General features: G+C 45.2%; 1 protein-coding gene across 4 annotated transcripts in view; it reads right to left on the bottom strand.

The window, feature by feature from the left end:
• PPIP5K1 (diphosphoinositol pentakisphosphate kinase 1) overlaps window positions 1–26867 on the bottom strand; it is a 183494-nt gene that overhangs the window by 105820 nt on the left and 50807 nt on the right. For all 4 annotated transcript variants that reach the window (XM_077829275.1, XM_077829272.1, XM_077829273.1 and 1 more), the window contains exons 20-25: window positions 16511–16638; window positions 16013–16127; window positions 14078–14185; window positions 10968–11084; window positions 10209–10373; window positions 6563–6653 (exon numbers count right to left, since the gene is read on the bottom strand). In XM_077829275.1, coding sequence (XP_077685401.1) covers window positions 6563–6653; window positions 10209–10373; window positions 10968–11084; window positions 14078–14185; window positions 16013–16127; window positions 16511–16638 — 724 coding nt within the window. The remainder of the gene's footprint in view (window positions 1–6562; window positions 6654–10208; window positions 10374–10967; window positions 11085–14077; window positions 14186–16012; window positions 16128–16510; window positions 16639–26867) is intronic.

The raw sequence follows: 26867 nt of genomic DNA, 5'->3' as shown, positions 1-26867 counted from the left end.
TATAACCTATAAACCCAGAGGAAGGATGGTCTGTAGAAAAGGCAGATAACTAGGAAGTCATTGTTCTATTCCCAACCCTGCCACACACTCATTGTGTGCAGTCACTCAGGTCAAACTTCTCAAAAGGAGTCTCTGATTTTGGGTACCCAAGTTGAGAACCCCTTAAGATTTTCAGAAGCGCTGTACACCCTTGGCTCCCATTGACTTCTGTCAGAGTGATATGAGCTCAGCACGCTGAAAACTAGGCAAAAAGAAGTAGCCATCTGGACACCCAAACACTGGTCTTTGCTTCTCAGATCCACAGTGCTTCCTGGAATGCTCTGCGCTCCACATGGTAATGAATGTGGCTTAAGTGGTGGTTTGATCGTTGGGCATTTGGAACATGGTTCATGTCAGTTGAGGAAAGCAATTTTGTTTATCCATATTGTGGTCCAAAATTATTAACTGTGGATGCAGCAGAGTGTAAGCCCCTGCTCCCAAGATGGGAGTCCCCCCAGGAGTAGGGGAGGTGCATGCTCTCCCACCCACCCACTCCCCCTTTTTTTTTTTACACTCCCTAAACAGTACAGATCCATGTACCTACAAGTTGTTGACTTTACACTGGTCTAAAGTTTTCCTCCTTTTTTAACTTGATAACATTCTATTCTCTGCACCGCCACCGTTACTCAGGATCATATATGATTCAGCCCTTTTAAAACCCGTCATGGGAGCTGTTCCATGGACATCTCATGGCATGCCGAGTACTCACCCTGAGAAACATCTCTTTTGATTGAGTTTAAATTTATTGGCCTTTAATTGACTAACCCTTGTTCTCAAATTATGGGGCAGCATCAAAACTCAGGACTGATCAATTTTTGCGATCATACGCATAACTTCACTTCAGACAGATTCCCTTTAATTCATATTCCCAACTCCTTTTTTATTCCCCCAGAGTAAATGCAGCGACTTTAGTCTTTGAGTCTCTCATCAAGTACCCACACTAACTACCCTCACTGTTCTGTCTCTGGGCCTTCCAAACTGAGTTCTTCTACAGCCAAGGCACCCAGCACTGGACATACTGATCCAGATAAGGATGTACAGTGATGGCCTATTTTTCTATGCTAACGTCTATTTGCTTCTGTCTTCACTGAGCTCCTCAGGGCCCTAGCATAAGAATTCTTCATCAGGGTACCCTTGCTCAGAGAATTGATAGAGGGATGCAAAATCTTTCCCACCCAGAGCCCTGCTTTGTACCTAAGACTGAACGTAAACTCCTCAACCCAAGAGATGATCCCTTCAGTTGGCGATCTGAACCTTACTGGGAGCAGGCAGAGTGATGAAAGTTGGCACTGTCATTATCTGTTCCAGAGAGAAACGGGCTCAGTCTCCAGACCTCCCAATTTGCCATTTGACACCAGTTCTAAATTCCCCGTGTAGCTCAGAGATTCCCCTGGTGCATCTACGGAACATTATTTTGTTTTCTCATGTGTCGTTTGATTTTCTCCTCCCTCTCCTGGCTGAGCCTCAGTAAACTGCAAAGCACTCTGGGATTTTTAGTCTGTTCATGGGCTCACCTCTCCATTCCATCCAGAGACAAATTCCTTTCTTAGTTTTTCAAAAGAGTAGTGTTTGCTGAGTGTGAAGCAGCTAGCTCAACACAGCGCATTTCCTGTCAGAGTCTTCATGAGAAAGAGACAGCCTGCAGAAAACATCCTTCCCAAGGAAAAGAAATTTCCATATGCGATCACATCAAAGGCCAATTCAGACCTGGAACCATCACCTACTGCTATTCTGAATCAGAAGAGTGGCCCATCCACTTGGTATCCCTCTCTCCCTGCTACACTAGATCACACCAATAGTCCACTTAGTCCAGTATCCTGCCTCCAGCTGTAGCCAGGACCAGATGCTTCATAGAAAGATGTACATTGTTTCCAGATCTCACTGGGCAATACTATCCCATATAGGGCAATTGATTCCTAACTCTAGAATTCATTCATTTCCTGAAACATGACTATGGATGAGCCTTGTAATTTTATCCTGAAATTGTGAAACTTAGCATAAGATGACACTATTTTTCCATCAGTTTCCAAAAGGAGTTAATTCAGTTCATACAACCAGAACAATTTATTTGGGAACCATCTGTTGCTGCAAAGCTGCAGAAGAGGCATCAGACTTGGTCAGCCAGCAAGTGGCTGAGAGGACAGAGGCACACAGGGATGAGAACACCTCCCAGGGCAGCCAGGGGAGATCACAGCTCCCAGAGGATGAGCTTAGAGATTGTGCTACAATGCAATCATCACACCAAACAGCAGAAATAGAACACAAAGAGGCAAACAAACTGTGTAGCAAGAGCTCTATGTCTAACCACTAGGCTGAAAAGAAGGTAATGGAAAGGAAGTGAGAGAGAGAGAGAGAGAGAAGATACATGACTATCCTTGGATCTGGCTAGCTCAATACAATTGGAGAATGAGCTTGTGGAACTGCAATGCTTTTATATGGATCATTTCTCCTAAAGACTCTACACAACCAGCCCCTCGATCTCCCAGGCTGTGACTGTGGCCCTCCCCCTTTCCAGTGGAACATTTTAAGGGCTCCAGCAGAGTAAACCTGACTCAAAACTTATGATGAAGATGGCTGGGGGGGAATGGTAACAGCACTATATCAAGGGTCCTCTTCTGCCTTCGTCCTTTTGTGTTTGTAACCATTCTGGTTTTATGCCAGAGTACTAGCACTCATCCTTCTCCCTCCATGGCAATAGATTAAGAAACACCAGCAGCCAGTCACTGGCAAGGCCACTTAGTGGGGAAGTAGGCAAAGCCTGACACTGGAGCAGGACTTGCTCAAAGCCCAGCAGCAGCAACAGGTAGTAGTGACTAACAGACCCACCCACAAGAATAGGTGCTGAAACCCAAGCCAGAGGGAGAGCCAGTCTAAGACCAGCTGTCCTTCCTACTCCTCCCCACACATTGAGAACACACATCTCAGATTGTGAAGGGGATGAATCTAGGTTTCAATAAAAGCAGACAAACACATTAGGAAGGAAAAAGAAAAGGAGGACTTGTGGCACCTTAGAGACTAACCAATTTATTTGAGCATAAGCTTTTGTGAACTACAGCTCACTTCATCGGATGCTGTAGCTCACGAAAACTTATGCTCAAATAAATTGGTTAGTCTCTAACGTGCCACACGTCCTCCTTTTCTTTTTGTGGATACAGACTAATAGAGTTGCTACTCTGAAACCTGTCATTAGGAAGGAAGAGACCCATGAACAGGTAACAGATGCATTGTCTCTAAATACATCAGAGGGATAAATACCAGGGAGGGAGAGGAGTTATTTAAGTTAAGCGCTAATGCTGACACAAGAACAAATGGATATAAACTGGCTGTCAAATTAGTTTAGGTTTGAAATTAGAAGAAGGTTTCTAACCATCAGAGGAGTGAAGTTCTGGAACAGCCTTCCAAGGGGAGCAATGGGGACAAAAAAAAAAACAAACAAAAAACAAAAACAAAAAAACCACTAACTGGCTTCCAGACTGGGCATGTTGAGTTTTTAGACGGTATGATGGGAATGCACACAATGGCATGTAGCCAATCAGTATGAGTAACAAATACCCTCAACAGCTGGTGATGGGACACCCGATGGGGAGGACTGAATTACTACAGAGAATTCTTTCCCAGGTGTCTGGCTGTTGGGTCTTTCCCACATGCTAACAGATTGCCATATTTGGGGTCAGGAAGGAATTTTCCCCCAGGTCAGATTGGCAGAGGCCCTGGGGAGTTTTCACCTTCCTCTGCAGCATGGAGCATGGGTCATTTGCAGGTTTAAACTAGTGTAAATGGTGGATTTTTTGGTGACTTGAAGTCTTTAAATTATAATTTGAGGAGTCCAGTAACTCAGCCAGAGGTTATGGGTCTATTACAAGAGTGGGTGGGTGAGATTCTGTGGCCTGCAATGTGCAGCAGGCCAGACTAGATGATCACGATGGTTCCTTCTGACCTTAAAGTTTGTGAGTTTTTATGAATCCAAATCCACCTAAGAAGAAAGGCGCATCCCCGGCAACCGTGGCTCCCCAATTAACCCACCAGCACAGATCCCTCAGTGCAGATGCAGAGACCTCTTGGGCGCAGTGACCACTGGGGCCACACATGCCCCACTCACAAAACTGATCACTTGGTGCCATTTGTTCCTTCAGCTTACTCAGTACTGCTGAGACTTTGCGCTGCAGATAACTAGTGAGAAGAGTGGCTTTGTAGTGACAATCTAGTTAAAGATCCATAGACTCAGAGTAGTTAAGGGCCTTTTTTGCACCTCAGTGGAGCCTCCTGCAGCCTGTTCCAACACTGAGTGAGATTTAGGGAAAGCACCAGAGCACATAGTCAGGGATAGCAGATCTTGATAGAGTACTAAACAGAGGACAAGCCATCAATGCCTGAACCTCTCTAACCCTCCCTGCTGATATTACCACTATCAAGGATTCAGTCTTCAGGGACAGACATTAAAACAACCTTAACCTAATGGTTCAAAAGGAGATTCCGTTAACTGGGTGAGAATTAAGTTCAAATCCTAAGAGGGGGTTCATGCACAGATGTGGAGGAAAGACTCAGGGCCTTTTAGAAATCTCTTGGCTGTAGGATGTCTAAAACTCAGAGAACAGGGACTTGAACTAGTGTTGTTGCTAGGAGGACCTTGGTCATGCCTCAAAGGTGACCTGCAAAGATGTTTAAGAAAACTGGTTTGCCCCTACTTTGCCGCTTTCTGGTGTATAATGGCAACCTGAAAGGTCTGAAGCTTGTGAAGTTTTTTTAACTTTAGAAACATCAGGAATATCAAGTCTGGTCTACCCTGCTTTTGCTGGATAACTTTTGGAGCTTAAAACGTGAACTCTTCCACCTAAATTAAAGATTCAAAAATCTGCCTCTTTAACAAAGACATCCTTTCTCCTAAACATTCTAGGGTACGTTTACACAGAGATACAAACCCACAGCACCAAGTCTCAAAGCCCAGTCAGTTGACTCGGCTCGCAGGGCTCAGGCTGCAGGGGTGAAAACTGCAGTGTAAACATTTGGGCTCAGGCTGGAACCCAGGCTCTAAGACTCTCCCCTCTCATGGAGTCTCAGAGTCCAGGCTCCAGGCCAAGCCTGAACGTCCACACTGCAATTTTATAGCTCCCCAGCCTGTGGCCCGTGAGCTCAAGTCAGCTGACCTAGGCTAGCTGCGGGCCTATGATCTCAGTGTAGACATAGCCTTAGACTTTGGAGCTCAATGACTGCTAAACAAAACCCAGAATTTTAAAGTGTGGTGAAAATTCCCTTTCCCTCTCAATTGCTCAGGTTTCGCTTTTTGCAATACTATAGTTGCACTAGTTCTACAGTGGCCATAGAGTCTCCCAAGGAGACAAGAACTGAACTTATAATGTTAAAGAACAAAAAAAGCAGAATTTTCTTTTGACAAAACCCTTTGGGACTTCTTCATACAACACAAATAAAAGCAACGAAGTGCACATGCTCATGTACTTTCCCTTTGGACTGCCAGACTTTTAGATATAGGAAATTATCCAGGACTGCAAAGACAGAAGCAGGTGCTGGAACAGTCTCTTTCTGTGTTGTCCAGAGTGAACACCTTGCACGAAGCTGTTTTATGGATAGTTTGCAATCTCCCACAAAAATGTGCTATCCTTCTAAACCATCATTATCTGCATCTGTCAAGGTTCCACTTTACAGGCAGTCAGCAGCAGAGATTTGGGCTCTGGATAGAGAATTTGACTCTGCTTCTGCAACAGGAGTTCTGGGAGCATTAGGAGGCTCTGAGCAACAAAATCCAAATTCTGGCCTGACAGGACAGCACGGTAATGGCTTTCTTAACCTTGCACCAAATGTTTGGCTCCACCAGGCAGCACGACAAAGCTCCAACACAATCTGACTTCAATGCCCAGGCCGCAGATACTCAACAGTGGGAATCTGTGCTAAAAATACTTGCAAACAGTGCCCAGAAGTTTTTTCCCCAGTGTTTCGACTGGCACTCTAGCTATGAAAAGCTAATCAGATCAGTGATGGGTGCTATGAGTCATCACTACTGAACAGACAGCGGCTGGTGAGTGATCTCCATTTCCTTGATGAGGCCAAAAAATCTTAACACGAGGAAGAAGGGATTATAGATAACAATTCATCTATGGGAAGAGCCTGGCAAATGAATAAATTAACCCAGCTGTGATAAGAAAAGCATGCCAGTTTCAGATCTCAGATTTTGGCTAGTAACTTTCCCTCCCTCTGCTGAGGATAAAATAGTGCACCATGAAATATGTTGCCATGGGAGCAGAAACCTGCTCTGCAATTATGCATCTGCTACAAAAAGTAACGTGTTCACATTCAGCAGTAAGAACCTTGGCTGTATGAGGGGCTGAGGAATGAAAGAGATAGAGAACGTACAGGAAACGTATTGTACACTGTAACATTACATAAGAGGACATAATACATCCACAGACATACATGGAACTTGAGCCAGATGTACATGTGGCGGGATGGACAGACACACACACAGAGAGACAGAGAGGTACAGGTGGACAGGTCGAGTACAGGCTCGTACCTAGGCCACTTTGCTTCATTTCAGAAGATTGTCTGGAGTAGGAGGAGAAGAGACGATACCCTCCAGTTTTGGAAGAGGACTCTGACAGCACCTGTAAAAACAAGAGGAATGCTGACTGCACCATTAAGGATTCCTGGCTACTCTACCCACCACTCTCAAGGGACTTCACAAATGATAGTAAGAGGCAGAGAGGATGTGTCTCATTTTAAAGACTGCATGGAAGGGACAATTTCACAGGCACAAAGAGCCAAGGTGTGCTTGATTCTCACTGGCAGTGACAGGGAGTTAAGCGTTGACCTGCCTTTTGCACCTTTAGAAATCTTCCCCTAAGGAACTCGGCACAAAGCTGAGAACAGAACTCAAGGAGTCCCAACTCCCATGCTCCAGCTCTGATCACTGAGCATTTCCCCTCTAGGGCACACACACTCATGTCAACACCATCAACTGCAGTTGTTTCTACATAAGAACAGCCATGTCGGGGCCAGACCAAGGGTCCATCCAGCCCTGTATTCGGTCTCCGACAGTGCCAGATGCTTCAGAGGGAATGAACAAACCAGGGCAATTTCAAGTGATCCACCCCCTGTCATCCAGTCCCAGCTTCTGACAGTTGGAGGTTTAGGGACACTCGGAGTACAGGTTTATGTCCCTGACCATCTTGGCTTATAGCCACTGATGGACCTATCCTCCATGACCTTCTCTAATTCTTTCTTGAACCCAGTTATAGTTTTGGCCTTCACAACATCCCCTGGCAATGAGTTCCACAGATCGACTGTGCATTGTGTGAAGAAGTAATTCATTTTGTTTATTTACTCTGCTGCCTATTAAGAACCAGGGTTCACCAGACGACAATGTGTTATGAGAAGAGGTAAATAACTCTCCCCAATTCACCTTCTCCACACCATTCATGATTTTATAGACTTCTAACATATTCTACTCCCCTTAGTCGTCTTTTCCAAACTGAACAGGTCCCCAATTTTTTAAAATCTCTCCTCACATGGAAGCTGTTCCATACTCTTAGTCATTTTTGTTGCTCTTCTCTGTAACTTTTCCATTTCTAACATGTATTTTCGGAGATGGGGAAATCAGAACTGCATGCAGTATTCAAGGTGTGGGCATACCATGGATTTACATAATGCCACTATGATATTTTCTGTTTTATTATATATCTCTTTCCTAATGTTTCCTGACTTTGTTAGCTTTGACTGCCACTGCACACTGAATAGGTGTTTTCAGAAAAACACCTTTCTTGAGTGGTAACAGCTAATTTAGACCCCATTGGAAAACATAATTCCAACTATACATACAAAACAATGTGCATTACTTTGCATTTACCAACACTGAATTTCATCTGCCATTTTCTTGCCCAGTCATCCAGTTTAGTGAGATCCCTTTGCAAATCTTCACAATCAGCTTTGAACTTAACTATCTTGAATAATTTTCTATCACCTGCAAATATTGCCACCTCACTGCTCCTCTCCTTTTCTAGATAACGTATGAATGTGTTGAGCAGCACTGGTTCCACTACAGACCCTTGGGGGACCCTGCTATTTACCTCTCTCCATTGTAAAAACAGACCATTTATTCCTACCTTTTGTTTCCTATCTTTTAACCAGTTACTAATCCATGAAAGCACCTTCCCTCTTATACCTTGACTGCTTACTCTGCCTAAGAGCCTTTGGTGAGGGACCTTGTCAAAGTCTTTCTGAAAATCCAAGTACATCAGATCCGTTGGATCACCCTAGGATCCTCCCCAGACCATGGTTAATTTATTGTGTGCCAATCACCAAAAAGGCATCTGTGATTTCATGGCTGACTATAATAAGGAAGGCCCAAGACAGCCACAGATCCCTCAGCCACAAACATCCCTTCCCCCACCTCCAAGGAAACAGCTGGAATCAAGGCGAGTGACTAATCCCAGAAGGGAGGACACACAGTGCTGAAAGCAGCTTGAAGGGCATTTGGATACCTGTGAGCTAAGTCCCCACCACTGAGACAGCCCATCCAGACTGAGCCTGAGGACAGGGAGTAAGGCCAGCTCAGCTCAGCTCAGTTGCCTATAAGTACATCGGCCCTATGGCAGATTAAGAACTTTGTAATAAACCTCCACTGCCCAACACAAATCACAAACAGCAGGCACCACCCCTTCCCATGATCCTACAGGAGACAGATCGGCAACATGGCACCTTCCAGTTCAACTTCATGAGACACCCAAGAAGAAATGAATTAAAACAATGCAGCCTGGAAGTGACAACAGTACATTTACTTTGACACATAGTTTTGCTAATACCCCACAATGCAGCGGATGTGCCTATTCAGCATTTCCCCAGTGTGCCTTCGCTGCAATTCACCCATAGCTATTTCCACACAATTGTCTTTCCTCACCAATTGTCCAAACCTTTTTCCTGCATTTCTCCTCCGTGAAGGTATTTTAAGGAGTTCAGTATGTCAGCCACCTAACCACTCTGCATTTAATAAACCTGCTTTCCCATCGGACACATTATTACCTTAACTCAGTGACCTCCAACCTTTTTATGCCTAAGATCATTTTTTGAATCTAAGGGCAACCCAGAATCTACCCCACCCCTTCTCCGAGGCCCTAACCCTTCCCCAAACCCCCGCCCCACGCACTCCATCCATCCCCCCACCCCGTTTTGGTTGCTTACTCTCCCCCACCCTCACTCACTTTCACCGGGATGGGGTTAGGGTTCGGGAGGGGGTGTGGGCTCTGGGCTGAGCCTGGGGCAGGGGGTTGGTGTACAGGAGGGGGTGAGGGGTTCAAGCTCTAGAAGGGAGTTTGGGTGCATGAGGGGGCTCCAGGCTGGGGCAGAATGTTGGGGTGTAGGAGGAGGTGCAAGCTCTAGGAGGGAGTTTGGGTGCAGGCTGGGCATGCAAAGGGGGTGCAAGTTCTAGGAGGGAGCGGTGTGGTGCCAGGGTAGGCAGGGAGCCTGCCTTAGCCTTTCTGTGCCCGCCGCCAACTGGGAGCCGCCAGAGGTAAGTGCCGGAGCCAGCACCCCATACCCGCTCCTTCACCCCGAACCCCTTCTTACACACCAAGCCCCACCCTGAGCCCCCTCCCAGAGCCAGCACCCCAAACCCGCTCCTGCATTCCAACCCACAGCACTCCAAACCCCTCCTTGCCTACCCCAGCTCCACACCGCTCCCAGAAGGGAGCAACGCAACCCTGTGGCCCCTGGAGAGGGTGGGGGGCACATAGCTCCGTGCGCTCCCTCTCTCTGCAAGCACCGCCCCGACAGCTCTTCTGGCCAATGGGAGATGCGAGGGCAGTGCTTGAAGATAGGAGTAGTGTATGGAGGGAGACCCCGGCCCTGCGGCTGCAGGGCTGCGCTGGCCGCTTCTGGGAGCAGTGTAGGGTCGGGGTAGGCAGGGAGTCTGCCTTAGCAACAGTCACACTGCACCGCTGGAGATCGCGATCGACTGGGAGATCCTCTAGGATCAACCACTCGATTGCGATCGACTGGTTGGTGACCACTGCCCTAACTCCTTTCACAGCAGTAACTCAGACCCTGGTGCGCTGCTAAAAGGGGAGTCCCAGAAAATGGAGCTTTTCTGCAACGGTAAAACTGAGATGCCAAGACTGGGCAAGAGGACTAGATCAGAGCAATTGAAACTACACCCGCCCCATTACCTCCATGGATCCAGTTTTCCGGTTGCGGATCAAGGGCGATCTCCGCGGAATGCAGACTGGCTCAGAGGGCTGGGATGACCTTTCTTGTGCTTGGTCTGTCCCATCAACGCTCTTCACTTTGGAGAGATCCTCCATGCTGCCCTGGTTTGGCTTCTTGTCATCATTCTGCATGAAGGACACACTAGCAGCGTTACTAACACACCTAGCAATGCAGGCCCAGGTGGGATTTACTCAGAGGAAAAACAGGCCCAGCAGAATTCCAGTCAGACACTTGTACAAAATGAAGTGAGATTACATCTCCCCACACACAGCCTTGAAACTGGAGACAAAGTACCCAGCCAGCCAGGAAACTCAACCCGCAAACAACCCTCAACTGCCAGATACGCTACTGCAAGAGTGGGCCCGAGACATGGCCACTGCTGGCTGGCGGAGGCACCGCAGAATGCAGGGGAGCTGCTAGGTATGTGCTTGTCAGGGTGTGATGAAGGATTCTGGGTCAGACTGTGCCTGGCCCTGCTGTGAGCACACCAGAGCCTGCTTCCCCAGGATCACAAAGGCTCTCCTGAGCACACTTGGGTCCCAGCCTCTCTTCTAAGGATGGGGAAGAGGTGGGCCTGTGGCTTCACCTCTCTTTCATTACCGCACTGCTTTCCCCACAGGGGCAGTGCAGTTGCTGTGCTCCACACCATCTCCCACCAGGCCTGTGCCTCAGTGACACAGACAGGCCCTTCAAACAGGGCACAGTGACTGCAGACTCACTTCTGCTGACGCAGGCCGAAAGCCAAACCCTGTAGGGGCACTTCCATCTTCCTCACATCCCTTCACACCTGGGCTGAAATGAAGCTCCACATGAAAACGCTCCTCTGAAGATGGGTCCTGAGAACACAAAAATCAGCCCCAACTTCAGTGTGGGCTGTGGTACTGGCCCTCTGCCCTCTCTCCTCCATGCCAAAATAGCACACACCCCAAGCACACCGCTTAGGCGGAAATGCAGAAGCAATGAGACAAGCACAGACACGCTAACCTGGGCTTTCTGTCTCACCCAGCAGCACAGAGCTCAGTATTACGGTTATCACAGTAGCGCCTGGAGGACCCAATCAGGACTGGGCTATGCAAACATACCCAGAGACACAGTACCTGCCCTCCCTTCAAAACGGACCACACTGGGGAGAGCAAGTCTTATACCTTCCTGGACTTGGTTTTATAGATTATGACTTCTAGGACAACACAGGCTAAGGAACCTCACCCAGGATGCCTCCTGGCTGGGCTACAGCAGATCTTTGAGAAAGACACACCTCACCTTGATCTGAAGACCCCCCCCTTGAAGGAGAATCCACTACATCACTGGGCAAGTTGTTTCAAGGGTTAATTACTCTGACTGTTAAAAACTTCCCACCTTATACTCTAGTTTGTATTTGTCAACTTTCAGCTTCCAGCCATTGGCTCTTTTTTTCAAATAGTGAACAAAGATATTTATTGAATACTTCTGTCTTTTCTGCATCATTACTGGTAATTTTATCATCTCTATCTAGTGCAGACTTACACCATTGCTAGAATTTTTTTCCTGGATGTTTAAAAAATTCTGTTATTGTCCTCTGAATCCTATTGGCTATAGATTTTTGGCATTGATTCCTCTGGCATCCCGTATCAATTGTTCGCATTTCACGACAAAAAAATAACAGCCATACTGTCAGACCAAAGATCCATCTAGCCCAGTATCCAGTCTTCCGACAATGGCCAGTGCCAGGTGCCACAGAGGGAATGAACAGAACAGGTAATCTTCAAGTGATCCATCCCGTCACCAATTACCAGCTTCTGGCAAACAGACGCTAGGGACACCATCCCTGTCCACTCTGGCTAATAGCCATTGATGGATCTATCCTGCATGAATTTATCTAGTTCTTTTTTGAACCCTGTTATAGTCTTGGCCTTCACAACATTCTCCAGCAAGGAGTTCCACGGGTTGACTGTGTGTTGTATGAAAAAATATTTCCTTGTGCTTGTTTTAAACCTGCTGCCTATTAATTTCATTTGGTGACTCCTTGTTCTTGTGTTATGAGAAGGAGTAAATAGCATGTCCTTATTTATTTTCTCCATACCAGTCATGATTTTCGAGCCCTCAATCATATCCCCACTTTTCCAAGCCGAAAAGTCCCAGTCTTATTACTCTCTCCTCATACGGAAGCCGTTCCATACAACCAATCATTTTTTTAAAAAGGAGTACTTGTGGCACCTTAGAGACTAACAAATTTATTAGAGCATAAGCTTTCGTGAGCTACAGCTCACTTCATCAGATGCTTAGCTCACGAAAGCTTATGCTCTAATAAATTTGTTAGTCTCTAAGGTGCCACAAGTACTCCTTTTCTTTTTACGGATACAGACTAACACAGCTGCTACTCTGAAACTAATAATTTTTGTTGCCCTTTTCTCAACCTTTTCCAATTCCAATATAACTTTTTTGAGAAGGGGCAACCACATCTGCATGCAGTATTCAAGATGTGGGCGTACCATGGATTTATATAGAGGCAACATGATATTTTCTGTCTTATTATCTATCCCTTTCTTAAAGACTGGTAATTTAATAGATTTTAAGGCCAGAAGGGACCATTATGATCACCTGTCTGACCTTCTGCATAATGCAAACCATAGAATTTCATCCAGTGATTCCTGCCTCACCCATCATTTAAGTCATTGCTATCAACTGCCCCTTTTTCCATTTGTGCGTGCAATTCCATAGTGCTCTTTTCTCTTTCCTTTTTTAATCAGGATAAGTTTTTCTGTGATTCGGGAATTTTGATTTTTTTGGGCATCTACTAAAAGAATTTTTAAACAACTTCCAATTATCATTCATGTTGTTTGAAGTTTTTCCTACTAAATCACTTTTAATCATAATTTTAAGCAAAATTGTTTTCAGCTTGGGAAATTGGCCCTTTCAAAGTGCCAAGTAAATATATTACTGGTTAGAACAATATTCTGTTTACAGATAACAAATGTAATTAGGTCATGTTCACTTACACCTCGGCAACCACTACTTTTTAGCTCAGTGATTAATTTATCTTTATCAATAAGTTAACACAATATTAGCCACAAATGCCATAGCTGGGCTATTCTCCCCTAGCAGAGCTCAGCCCCTACATTCCAATAACCAGAGCGCCACACTCACTCCCCCTAAATCAAGGGTGGGTTAACGAGTGGTAGCTGCCACAATGAGTCAGAAGGGCTCAGTTAACCTTTCCCTACAGAGTTCCAACACCTTATAACACTGTGGGTCAGTGGAAGAGCACAGCCAACCTATTACAACAGATCTGACTCCAAGTGCTCTGCTCCAACCACTTACAGATGATGCGGTCTCTTCTAACAATGCACTGGGAGAAGGGGGGGGGTATTCTCTCTTTTTCCCCAGTGGTCAAAGACCACCACTAACAAAAGGCTGTTATGTCTGGCCTCCAGCACCTCTGGGATGTTCCCAGCCAACGGGAGCTGACAGCAGAGGTGTCTGATCATAGATTCAGCTAGTCCTAGATTAACGCTGTGACTGGAAGCGGCTGCTCAGCAGCAGGTTATTTTTAAATACCAATTAAAAATCCCCTTAACTGAATGAAGGATTCTGGTCTACAGATTCTTCGCCAGATGGGAACTGCTGGCCCTAGAAACTTGTGTTTTGGGAGGCTCTTCAGCCCAGGAGACTCCCCGTCTCACATTTCAGAAAGAAAATGTGCAATCAGTTTTGGGGGCTCACTGCCTGGTATGACAGGAGGCCCACCAATACCAGTACCTTGCCACCTGGGCAAAGACAGAGTGCTGGATCCTGGTGGCCACTGTCTCACATCACAGGAGGAAAGATTTTATTCTAGTTCTAGATCCCTCACCTTGTTGTTGTCCTCGTACAGCATGATAACAATCTGGGTCATGTAGTTCAGTTCTGAGATAGCACTCAAATAGTCCATGGCTCTCTTCCACTGCTGGTCCTTGGACTCCTGATACATACACACAAACAGTCGCATGGGATAAGCAATGGCAGACAACTTGCAGCACTAAGTGAAATGGGTCTGAGAGGGTTTCCTCTCCACAGTGTAACATCCCTGTCAGCACAGAAACACCTCACTCAGCTAATCTGCAGATAGAACCTCACAAGGGGGAGAGGAGTTTACAGAAAGAAATGATTGCAGGAAGGGACACTCAGAATACAGCTACAGCCAGTGTTCAGATTTTAGCACATCCAGCAGCAGGCTACCCGCTAATGTCATGCTGAGAAATGGAGCATAACCAATAACAGCTTCCCTAACATGTTGGTTCTCAAATGGTGGTCTGCAGAATGAAATATTTGCAAGAAGCAGTAAGAAAATGGAGGGGGAAGAATGGAAAGGAAGGAGGGTTGCTCTTACAAAAGGGTTTGATGAATGGAAAAACTGGAGAACACTTTGGACATGCCATTTGCGAGATGGGAAGGGCAGCATGGTGTCCCCCGAGCTCTCACCAGGGCACAGCCATGCCCCCAAGGTAGCATGCCCCACAGTACAGTATCCCCTGACACCACAGGGGACGGGGAGTGGAAGAAAAACACTCTGCACATTGACCAGGAAGTTAGATAAAGTCACTGCTGGCCACTTTCCTCAGACACAGAGAGTGGCCACAGGCACATGAACCTGAACCTGCTAAACAAGCCCCAACACATGCAAACCTTCTAGGAATAGCAGGATAGGAGACCAAGCGAACCAAAGAACACAATTAGCTGTTTGTGAGGCAATGCATTTCTTAGCCCTTCTAATACCCACAGGGAGTGTGTGTGTAGAGCCAACCTAACCAAACAACCATCGAGGCTCGGGGAAAGATTTCTCTGATTCAAGCTCTGTGGTGATGTGAAATTCTAGGCTCTACTCTTATCAAAGGAGAGACAGGGCTCCGTCTCCAAATGCCAAGCCCTTCCATCTCCTTCTCACTGAAGGGACCCACTCATACACAGAACCATAGGACTGGAAGGGACCTGGAGTGGTTATCTAGTCCAGTCCCCTGCACTCAAGGCAGGACTAAATATCATTTAGACCATCCCTGACAGGTGTTTGTCTAACCTGTTCTTAAAAATCTCCAATGACGAAGATTCCACAACCTCCCTGGGCAATTTATTCCAGTGATTAACCACCCTGACAGTTAGGAAGTTTTTCCTAACGTCCAACCTAACTCTCCCTTGCTGCAATTTAAGCCCATTGCTTCTGGTCCTATCCTCAAAAGTTAAGGAGAACAATTTTTCTCCCTTCTCCTTGTAACAACCTTTTATATACTTGAAAACTCATGCTTCTCCTTAGTCTTCTCTTCTCCAGACTAAACAAACCCAATTTTTTCAATCTTCCCTCAAAGGTCATGTTTTCTAGACCTTCCATCATTTTTGTTGCTCTTCTCTGGACTTTCTCTAATTTGTCCACATCTTTCCTGAAATGTGGCGCCCAGAACTAGACACAATTCTCCTGTTGAGGCCTAATCAGCGTGGAGTAGAACAGAAGAATTACTTCTTTTGTCTTGCTTACAACACTCCTGCTAATATATCCCAGAATGTTTGCTTTTTTGCAACAGCGTTACTCTGTTGACTTCTATTTAGCTTGTAATCCACCGACTCCCGGATCCCTTTCTGCAGGACTCCTTCCTAGGCAGTCACAAAGCGGAGGTAGTGCTGGTCAGAAGCCAGTGGTATGAGTCATTGGTGGGGAGTTAGCTAGAAGGGGTAATCTGCAGCCACACACTGTTCACCCTAGACAGGGCTGATGAAGAAAGGGGGAAGGTTTACCCTGTGGTACTGCTGGCACACTTACATCCAAGAGCCCCCCATAGCGGAAGATGCTGAGCAGGGAATGTACATGGCTCTCGCTGGTAAAGTATAACCGTGTCCGTACATGGCGACCTGGGGACAGGACTCCTCTTGAGTACCTAAACCAAATCAGCCCCAGTGTTATTCACAATGTAGTTCATACAGACTCTCTCAAACATGCATGCCTAACAGAGTGAAATAATTCTGCAGAGATAAATACACCCACGTTTCACGGTAGCAGAGCAAGATGCGAGGAGCAAGTGGCCTGTTACACAGCATCCTAAGGAACAGGCCTGTAGGAATAGTGTAGTCCTCTCCCCAACCAAACACCTGCTCCCCTCTGCACATTCTGATAAAGGCAGCAACACTCCCTCTCCCTGCAACGATGCACTACTGCCTTAATTTAACATCACTGGTTGGTCCATCTAGGTCAACGTATGGCATGGCCTTCTCAGGACACAGTGTGTCCCCGACCAGTGCCAACATGCAGCAAGGTCCTTACAAAGGGTGCAGCTTGTTGACAGACTCATCCTCATGGGTTCTTTGCAGGTCCAACTGGATCTTCTTGATGAGAGGAAGACAGAAGCCAATAGCAATCTCCAGCTTCTCCTCCTTATTAATCCCATATTCCTGCAGTAGTAACAAAAAGAAAAGAACATAAGAACCACCATACTGGGTCAGACCAGTGGTCCATCTAGCCCAGGATCCTGTCTTCAGACAGCAGCCAATGCCAGGAGTTTCAGAGGGAATGAACAGTACAGGTACTCATCAAGTGATCCATTCCCTGTCATCTAGACCCAGCATCTGGCAGTCAGAGGCCTAGGGACACCCAGAGCATGGGGTTGCAGCCCTGACCATCTTGGCTGAGAGCCGCTGATAGAGTATCCTCCATGAACTTCTCTGATCTTTTTTTAACCCATTTATACTTTTGGCCTTCACAACATCCCCTGGCAACGAGTTCCACGGGTTGGCTGTGCGTTGTGTGAATGTTTATTTGAAACCTGCCGCCTATTAATTTCATTGGGTGACCCCTGCTTCGTGTGTTATGTAAAGGGGTAAATAACACTTCCTTATGCACTTTCTCCACACCTTTCATGATTTTAAAGACCTCTATAATACCCACCCTTAACTGTCTCTTTTCCAAGCTGAATAGTCCAGTCTTGTTAATCGCTCTTCAGGTGGAAGGTGTTCCATACACTTAATCATTTTTGTGGCCCTTTTCTGTACCTTTTCCATTTCCAATATATCTTTTCTGAGATGTGGAGACCAGAACCACACACAGTATTCCAGGTGTGGGCATATCATGGCTTTATATATTGGCATTATTGATATTTTTTGTCATACCTATCCCTTTCCTAATGGTTCCTAATATTGTTAGCTTTTATGACTACCAATCCACATTGAGCAAATGGTTCAGAGAACCATCCACAAGGACTCCAAGATCTCTTTCTTGAGTGGTAATAGCTAATTTAGACCAGATCATTTTGTATATATAGTTGGGATTATGTTTTCCAATGTGCATTGCTTTATATTTATCAACTTTTAGTTTCATCTGCCATTTTCTTGCCACTCACCCAGTTTTGTGAGATCCCTTTGTAACTCTTCACAGACTGCTTTGGTCTGATCTTGGATAATTTTGTATCATCTGCAAACTTTGCCACCTCAGTGTTTACTTCTTTTTCAAGATCATTTATGATCATGTTGAACACCACCGGTCCCACTACAGACCCCTGGGGGACAGCACTATTTACCTCTCTCCATTCTGAGAACGGACCTTTTATTCCTACCCTGTGTTTTGTCTTTTAACCAGTTACTGATCCATGACAGGACCTTCCCTCTCCTCCCATCACTGCTTACTTTGCTCAAGAGCCTTTGGTGAGGGACCTTGTCAAAGGCTTTCTGAAAGTCCAGCTACACTAGATCCATTGAATCACTGTTGCCCATATGCTTCTTGACCCCCTCAAAGCATTCCAATAGATTGGGGAGGCATGATTTCCCTTCACAAAAGCAGCCTTGTGGGTTCCAGGATTAGCTGCTCCAAGAAACAGTCATTTAAAAGGTGTCAAGAAACGTTATCTCTGCATCCTGTCCTGAGGTGACATATACCCAGTCAATATGGGGATAGTTGAAACCATGCATTATTACTGAGTTTTCTATGTTTATAGCCGCTCTAATCTCCCTAAGCAGTTCACAATTACGGTCACCATCCTGGTCAGGTGGTTGGTACTATGTTCCTACTGCTACACTCTTATTATTCAAGCATGGAATTTCTATCCCTAGAGATTATACGGTACAGTTTATTCATTTAACAATTTTACTATATTTGACTATGCTTTCAAATATAGTGCCACTCCTCCACCAGCATGACCTATATTATCATTCCTATATATTTTGCACCCTGGTATTTCAGTGTCCGACATCATTCCACCATGTTTCTGAGATTCCATTAAATGAGGCTATTCATATCATACCAGGCTCTCAAGTTCACCCATCTTAGTATTTAGACTTCTAGGATTTGCATACAAGCACTTAAAACATTTGTCACTTTTTAGTTGTCTGCCTTCATGTGATATTGAATTGGGACTCTCATTTGACTGTCTCTCTTCAATTCCTACTTTTACTTTACCAACTTCTAAACTCTCCTCTTTACTAGGATAGAGAATCCCCGTTAATAGGTCCTCCCCTATGGGAGATCTCTGTCTGAATCGCATGCTCCTCCGCACCTGTCAGCTTCCCCCACACTTTAGTTTAAGAACTCCTCTATGGTCTTTTTAATTTTACATGCCAGCAGTCTGGTTCCATTTTGGTTCAGATGGATCCCATCCTTTCTGTATAGGCTCCTCCTTTCCCAACAGTTCCAGATAAACCTGAATCCTTCCTTCCTACATCATTGTCTCATCCACGCATTGATACCCTGCCGTTCTGCCTGTCTAACTAGCCTTGTGTGTGGAACTGGAATCATTTCAGAAAATGCTACCATTGAAATCCTGCACTTAATCTCTTCCCTAGCAGCCTAAATTTGGGCTCCTATCCTTCCTTATGTCACTGGTACCCACCAGACAGACACTGAAACTGGCTTCTTAGGGCCAGATCCTTATACAGATAATGAAGGCTTCTTACTTGTAACCAGATTTCTTCAAGATGAGCCTCTGAATACCCACACTTGTGCAATCAAGGCTCCTCCACTGCAAGCTTCCAGAATATATGAGCGAGAAGTGTCCCCTGGAGCCACTTACTCTTTCCCCACCCCACCCCACCCCTCCCTTCATGCATGGCTCTGAGTGCATACAAGGGGAGGTGGTCCCAACCTCCCTCAGACACATCCTTTCATCTGGGAATTTTTAACCCCACACCTCTGAAAAGGAGGTCTGATTGATCAGCAACTCCTGCGTTTCAACAGGCTTGTCCAGAGCTCAGCATCACCCTTATGAGAAGTGTTCCAGCATTCCAGAGTCAAGCAGCTGACCAGAGAAAATTCAGACCTGAATGAAGATGCCCACCTCAAGGAGCAAGACTTCTTAGTCATCTTAAGACCCAGGATACTGAACAACAGAATAGTCAAGTTTCAATCATGGCTAGTGACAGCAACTAGGTACCAATGTAACCAATATCTGAAAGATCACCAAGTCAATAGAATATCCAGAGATGTTCCTGCTCTTAGCAAAGGAAAAGATCTGTGTTACTGATGTTAGCTCTTCCTTGTCCTTGGGTCAAAGCCATGGACAAAGTGCATTTTCCAGGGTGGGAAAAGATAAGCGGGTAGTTTTTATTTTGGGGTTGTTGGTTTGTTTGTTTGTTTTTGGGGTGGGGGGGTGCCCAATAGTTTTGGTAGCCAATTAGTTTTGACTGAACCAAAGAAGAGTGCTTTAGTAATATTAAAATCAATCCGAAAAAGGTTTTTTTTTCGACTTTAGGCATTCTGACAAAAGTAAAGGACTAGATTCTCCAGATGGCCTGGGGGAGTGGGAAGGGAGGAGATTTCCCTTACCACTGGGATGAAGGAGTCCCCAGTTCAAGTCCCCCCTCTGCCTGATGTGGAAAATCAGATTCCAAGCCTAGAAGGACCATTGTGATCATCTAGTCTGACCTCCCCTGTACAGCACGGGCCACAGACCTTCCCCACAATAATTCCAAGAGCAGAGCTTTAGAAAAACATCCGATCTTGATTTAAAAATGGTCAGTGATGGAGAATCCTCCATGATCCTTGGTAAATTGTTCCAATTGTTAATTACCGTCACTGTTAAAAATGTATGCCTTATTCCCAGTCTGAATTTGTCTAGCTTCAGTTTCCAGCCACTGGATCATGTTATACCTTCCTCTGCTAGATTGATTCGCCCGTTATTAAATATTTGTTCCCCATGTAGATACTTACAGACGTCCCTTATCCTTCTCTTTGTTAAGCTAAATAGATGGAGCTTCTTAAGTCTATCACAAGAAGGCAGGTTTTCTAACCCTTTAATCATTCTCATGACTTTTCTGAACCCTCTCCCATTGATCAACTTCCCTCTTAAATTGTGGGCACTGGAACTGGATGCAGCATTCCAGCAACGGTCGCACCACTGTCAAATACATAGGTAAAATAATCTCTCTACTCCTACTCAACGTTCCCTTGATTATGCATCCCAGGATCGCTCTCTCTTTTGGCCATGGTGCCACACAGGGCATATATGAAAAACGTCTACACTGGAACCGAGGTTGAGGTTGAACTAGGAGGCAGGCTGGTTGGCAGTGGCTGGGTCAGGATAAAAGGAGTGAAAACCAGGCTGAGGTCAGGGCCGGGGTCTACTACGGACCCCTGCCCCGGAGGAAGAGGAGGCGGCTTTTTAAACAAATAACAAAACCCTCCACAGCCCGGGGCTTGGTGGCGAAGGAGGACTTCAGCTACTCAGCACCTGTTGTGGAAAACAGCCCAGCAGGGCACAGATTATCCAATAAATTCTTGGAACGTCTTGGAGACAATTTTTTTATTTCAGAAGATGGAGAAAGCTACTGGGGAGAGGCTGGTCTAGATTTGATTTTGACAAGTAGGGAGGAACTGGTTGAGAATTTGAAAGTAATCATGAAATCTTCGATGATCTAAAAATCAAGAGAGAGTCCTGCAAAAAGTGAAAACTAGGTCAAATGACAAAGGATGAATATAAACAAATAACACAAGTAGATAAGAACAAAATTAGAGAGGCCAAGGCACAAAACAAGATCAAACTAGTTAGTGATATAAAGGTTAACAAGAAAACATTCTACAAATACATTAGAAGCAAGAGGAAGACCAAGCACAGAGTAGGATCGCTACTCAATGGAGGGGGAAAAACAATAACAGAAAATGTGGAAATGGCAGAGGCGCTTAATTACTTCTTTGTTTCGGTTTTCACCAAGAAGGCTGGCGGTGACTAGATGTCTAACATAGTGAATACCAGTGAAAATGAGGTAGGATCAGATGAGGCTAAAACAGGGAACAAAGTTAAAAACTTACTTAGACAAATTAGATGTCTTCAAATCACCAGGGCCTGATGAAATGCATCCTAGAATACTCAAGGAGCTGACTGAGGAGATATCTGAGCCATTAGCGATTATCTTTGAAAAGTCATGGAAGACGGGAGAGATTCCAGAAGACTGGAAAAGGGCAAATATAGTACCAATATATAAAAAGGGGAATAAGGACAACCCAGGGAATTACAGACCAGTCAGCTTAACTTCTGTACCCGGAAAGATAATGGACCAAATAATTAAGCTATCAATTTGCAGACACCTAGAAAATAATAAGGTGATAAGTAACAGTCAGCATGGATTTGTCAAGAACAAATTGTGTCAAACCAACCTGATAGCTTTCCTTGACAGTGTAAAGAGACTTTGGGGGGGGGGGGGGGGAAGAAGCGGTAGACGTGTTATATCTTGACTTTAGTAAAGCTTTTGATACTGTCTTGCGTGACCTCTCATAAACAAACTAGGGAAATGCAACCTAGATGGAGCTACTATAAGGTGGGTGCAAAACTGGTTGGAAAACCGTTCCCAGAGAGTAGTTATCCGTGGTTCACAGTCATGCTGGAAGGGCAAAATGAATGGGGTTCTGCAGGGATCAGTTCTGGGTCCAATTCTGTTCAATATCTTTATCAATGATTTAGATAATGGCATAGAGAGTGCACTTATAAAGTCTGCGGATGATACCAAGCTGGGAGGGGTTGCAAGTGCTTTGAAGGATAGGATTAAAATTCAAAATGATCTGGACAAACTGGAGAATGGGTCTGAAGTAAATAGGTTGAAATTCAATAAGGACAAATGCAAAGTACTCCATTTAGGAAGGAACAATCAGTTGCACACATACAGAATGGGAAATGACTGCCTAGGAAGGTGTACTGCAGAAAGGGATCTGGGAGTCAAAGTGAACCACAAGCTAAATATGAGTCAACAGTGTAACATGGTTGCAAAAAAGTGAACATCATTCTGGGATGTATTAGCAGGAGTGCTGTAAGCAAGGCACAAGAAGTCATTCTTCCGTTCCACTCTGCGCCAATTAGGCCTCAACTGGAATATTGTGTCTAGTTCTGGGTGCCACATTTCAGGAAAGATGTAGACAATTTGGAGAGAATCCTGAGAAGAGCGCCAAAAATGATAAAAGGTCTAAAAAACATGACTTATGAGGGAAGATTGAAAAAACTGGGTTTGTTTAGTCTGGAGAAGAGAGGACTGAGAGGGGACATGACAGTTTTCAAGTATGTAAAAGGTTGTTACAAGAAGGAGGGAGAAAAAACTGTTCTCTTTAACCTCTGAGGACAGGACAAGAAGCAATGGGCTTAAATTGCAGCAAGGGAGGGTTAGGTTGGACATTAGGAAAAACTTCCTAACTGTCAGGGTGGTTAAGCACTGGAATAAATTGCCTAAGGAGGTTGTGGAATCTCCATCATTGGAGATTTAAGAACAAGTCAGACAAACACCTGTCAGGAATGGTCTAGGTAATATTTAGTCCTGCCATGAGGGCAAGAGACTGGACCAGATGACCTCTCGAGGTCCCTTCCAGTCCTATGATTCATGTTCAGCTGTTTATTCACCACAACCCCCATATTTTTTTTTTTTCCAGAGTCACTGATTCCCAAGATAGAATCATAGAATCATAGAATATCAGGGTTGGAAGGGACCTCAGGAGGTCATCTAGTCCAACCCCCTGCTCAGAAGCAGGACCCATACCCAATTAAATCATCCCAGCCAGGGCTTTCTCAAGCCTGACCTTAAAAACTTCTAAGGAAGGAGATTCCACCACCTCCCTAGGCAACGCATTCCAGTGTTTCACCACCCTCCTAGTGAAAAAGTTTTTCCTAATAGCCAACCTAAACCTCCCCCACTGCAACTTGAGACCATTACTCCTTGTCCTGTCCTCTTCCACCACTGAGAATAGTCTAGAACCATCCTCTCTGGAACCACCTCTCAGGTAGTTGAAAGCAGCTATCAAATCCCCCCTCATTCTTCTCTTCTGCAGACTAAACAATCCCAGTTCCCACAGCCTCTCCTCATAAGTCATGTGTTCCAGACCCCTAAACATTTTTGTTGCCCTTTGCTGGGCTCTTTCCAATTTATCCACATCCTTCTTGTAGTGTGGAGCCCAAAACTGGACACAGTACTCCAGATGAGGCCTCACCAATGTCAAATAGAGGGGGACGATCACGTCCCTCGATCTGCTCGCTATGCCCCTACTTATACATCCCAAAATGCCATTGGCCTTCTTGGCAACAAGGGCACACTGCTGACTCATATCCAGCTTCTCGTCCACTGTCACCCCTAGGTCCTTTTCCGCAGAACTGCGGCCTAGCCATTCGGTCCCTAGTCTGTAGCTGTGCATTGGGTTCTTCCGTCCTAAGTGCAGGACCCTGCACTTATCCTTATTGAACCTCATCAGATTTCTTTTGGCCCAATCCTCCAATTTGTCTAGGTCCCTCTGTTTCCTATCCCTGCCCTCCAGCGTATCTACCACTCCTCCCAGTTTAGTATCATCCACAAATTTGCTGAGAGTGCAATCCACACCATCCTCCAGATCATTTATGAAGATATTGAACAAAACCGGCCCCAGGACCGACCCCTGGGGCACTCCACTTGACACTGACTGCCAGCTAGACATGGAGCCATTGATCACTACCCGCTGAGCCCGACAATCTAGCCAACTTTCTGCCCACCTTATAGTGCATTCATCCAGCCCATACTTCTTTAACTTGCTGACAAGAATACTGTGGGAGACAGTGTCAAAAGCTTTGCTAAAGTCAAGATACAATACGTCCACTGCTTTCCCTTCATCCACAGAACCAGTAATCTCATCATAGAAGGCGATTAGATTAGTCAGGCATGACCTTCCCTTGGTGAATCCATGCTGACTGTTCCTGATCACTTTCCTCTCATGTAAGTGCTTCAGAATTGATTCTTTGAGGACCTGCTCCATGACTTTTCCAGGGACTGAGGTGAAGCTGACTGGCCTGTAGTTCCCAGGATCCTCCTTCTTCCCTTTTTTAAAGATTGGCACTACATTAGCCTTTTTCCAGTCATCCGGGACTTCCCCCGTTCGCCACGAGTTTTCAAAGATAATGGCCAATGGCTCTGCAATCACAGCCGCCAGTTCCTTTAGCACTCTCGGATGCAACTCGTCCGGCCCCATGGACTTGTGCACGTCCAGCTTTTCTAAATAGTCCCTAACCACCTCTTTCTCCACAGAGGGCTGGCCATCTATTCCCCATGTTGTGATGCCCAGCGCAGCAGTCTGGGAGCTGACCTTGTTCGTGAAGACACAGGCAAAAAAAGCATTCAGTACATTAGCTTTTTCCACATCCTCTGTCACTAGGTTGCCTCCCTCATTCATTAAGGGGCCCACACTTTCCTTGGCTTTCTTCTTGTTGCCAAAATATCTGAAGAAACCCTTCTTGTTGCTCTTAACATCTCTCGCTAGCTGCAGCTCCAGGTGCGATTTGGCCCTCCTAATTTCATTCCTACATGCCCGAGCAATATTTTTATACTCCTCCCTGGTCATATGTCCAACCTTCCACTTCTTGTAAGCTTCTTTTTTATGCTTAAGATCCGCTAGGATTTCACTGTTAAGCCAAGCTGGTCGCCTGCCATATTTACTATTCTTTCGACACATCGGGATGGTTTGTCCCTGTAACATCAACAGGGATTCCTTGAGATACAGCCAGTTCTCCTGGACTCCTTTCCCCTTCATGTTAGTCCCCCAGGGGATCCTACCCATCCGTTCCCTGAGGGAGTCGAAGTCCGCTTTCCTGAAGTCCAGGGTCCGTATCCTGCTGCTTACCTTTCTTCCCTTCCTCCTGTAAGGAGGAACCCTTCCTCCTGTAAGGATGGCCTATATTCTTTGTTCCTAGATGTATACACTGACATTCAGCCATATTAAAAACACATGTTGTTTGCTTGCATCCAGTTTACCAAGCAATCCAGATTGCTCTGAACAGTGACTTGTCCCTTTCGTTATTTACCACTCCGCCAATTTTTGGGTCATCTGCAAACTTTAATTGGAGATGATTTTATGTTTTTTCCTTCCAAGTCATTCATAACAATGTTAAATAGGATAGGGCCAAGATTCAATCCCTGCAGGACCCCCACTGGAAACATTCCCATTTGAGGATGATTCACCATTTACAATCATGTTTTGAGACCTAATCAGTTAGCCAGTTTTTAATCCATTTAATGTGTGCAATGTTAGAACATAAGAACAGCCATACTGGGTCAGACCAAAGATCCATCTAGCTCAGTATCCTGTCTTCCGACAGTGGCCAATGCCAGTTGTCCCAGAGGCAATGAACAGACAGGTAATCAAGCGATTCATTCCCTTCGATCATTCCCAGCTTCTGGCAAACAGACGCTAGGGACACCATCCCTGCCCATCCTGGCAAATAGTCATTGATGGACCTATCCTCTGTGAATTTATCTAGTGCTTTTTTGAACCCTGTTATAGTCTTGGCCTTCACAACATTCTCCAGCAAGGAGTTCCACAGGCTGACTGTGCGTTGTGTGAAGAAATACTTCCTTGTGCTTGTTTTAAACCTGCTGCCTATCAAAATTTCATTTGGTGACTCCTAGTTCTTGTGTTAGGAGAAGGAGTAAATAGCATGTCCTTATTTACTTTCTCCACACTAGTCATGATTTTCTAGACCTCAATCATATCCCCCTTTGGTCGTCTCTTTTCCAAGCTGAAAAGTCCCAGTCTTATTACTCTCTCCTCACATGGAAACCGTTCCATACCCCTAATCATTTTTGTTGCCCTTTTCTCAACCTTTTCCAATTCCAATATATCTTTTTTGAGATGGGGCGACCACATTTGCATGCAGTATTCAAGATGTGAGCATACCATGGATTTATATAGAGGCAATATGATATTTTCTGTATTATCATCAAATCCCTTTCTTAATGATGCCCAACATTCTGTTCGCTTTTTTGACTGCCGCTGCACATTGAGTGGATATTTTCAGAGAACTATCCACAGTGACTCCAAGATCTCTTTCTTGAGTGGTAACAGCTAATTTAGACCCCATCATTTTATATGTATATGTTAATTTTATATTGTTTTAGTATTTAATTAAAATGTCATGCTGTGCCAAATAAAATGCCTTATAGAAGTATGTCAACACTATTACCTCTGTCAACCAAACACGTAATCTCATCCCTCTCCCCAGAAAAGATACCAAGTTAGTTTGACAAGATCTGTTTTCAGAAGGGATCTGAACCAAACTGAAAAATCCACTATTTGCCCAGCTCTATTAGTTGCTATTTACCCCAGTTGCAGAAAAGCAGATAAAAATCACGATAGAGACTTTGAAAAGAGCACTTGTGGTATTGAATAAAAACTCTGCTCAAAGAGCCTGTCAATAATTTAT

Source organism: Eretmochelys imbricata, chromosome 10 (genome assembly GCF_965152235.1).
Source record: "Eretmochelys imbricata isolate rEreImb1 chromosome 10, rEreImb1.hap1, whole genome shotgun sequence".
NCBI classification, from domain to species: domain Eukaryota; kingdom Metazoa; phylum Chordata; order Testudines; family Cheloniidae; genus Eretmochelys; species Eretmochelys imbricata.
Note: the sequence above shows the minus strand (reverse complement) of the source record. Positions and strands in the feature narration are given on the sequence as shown.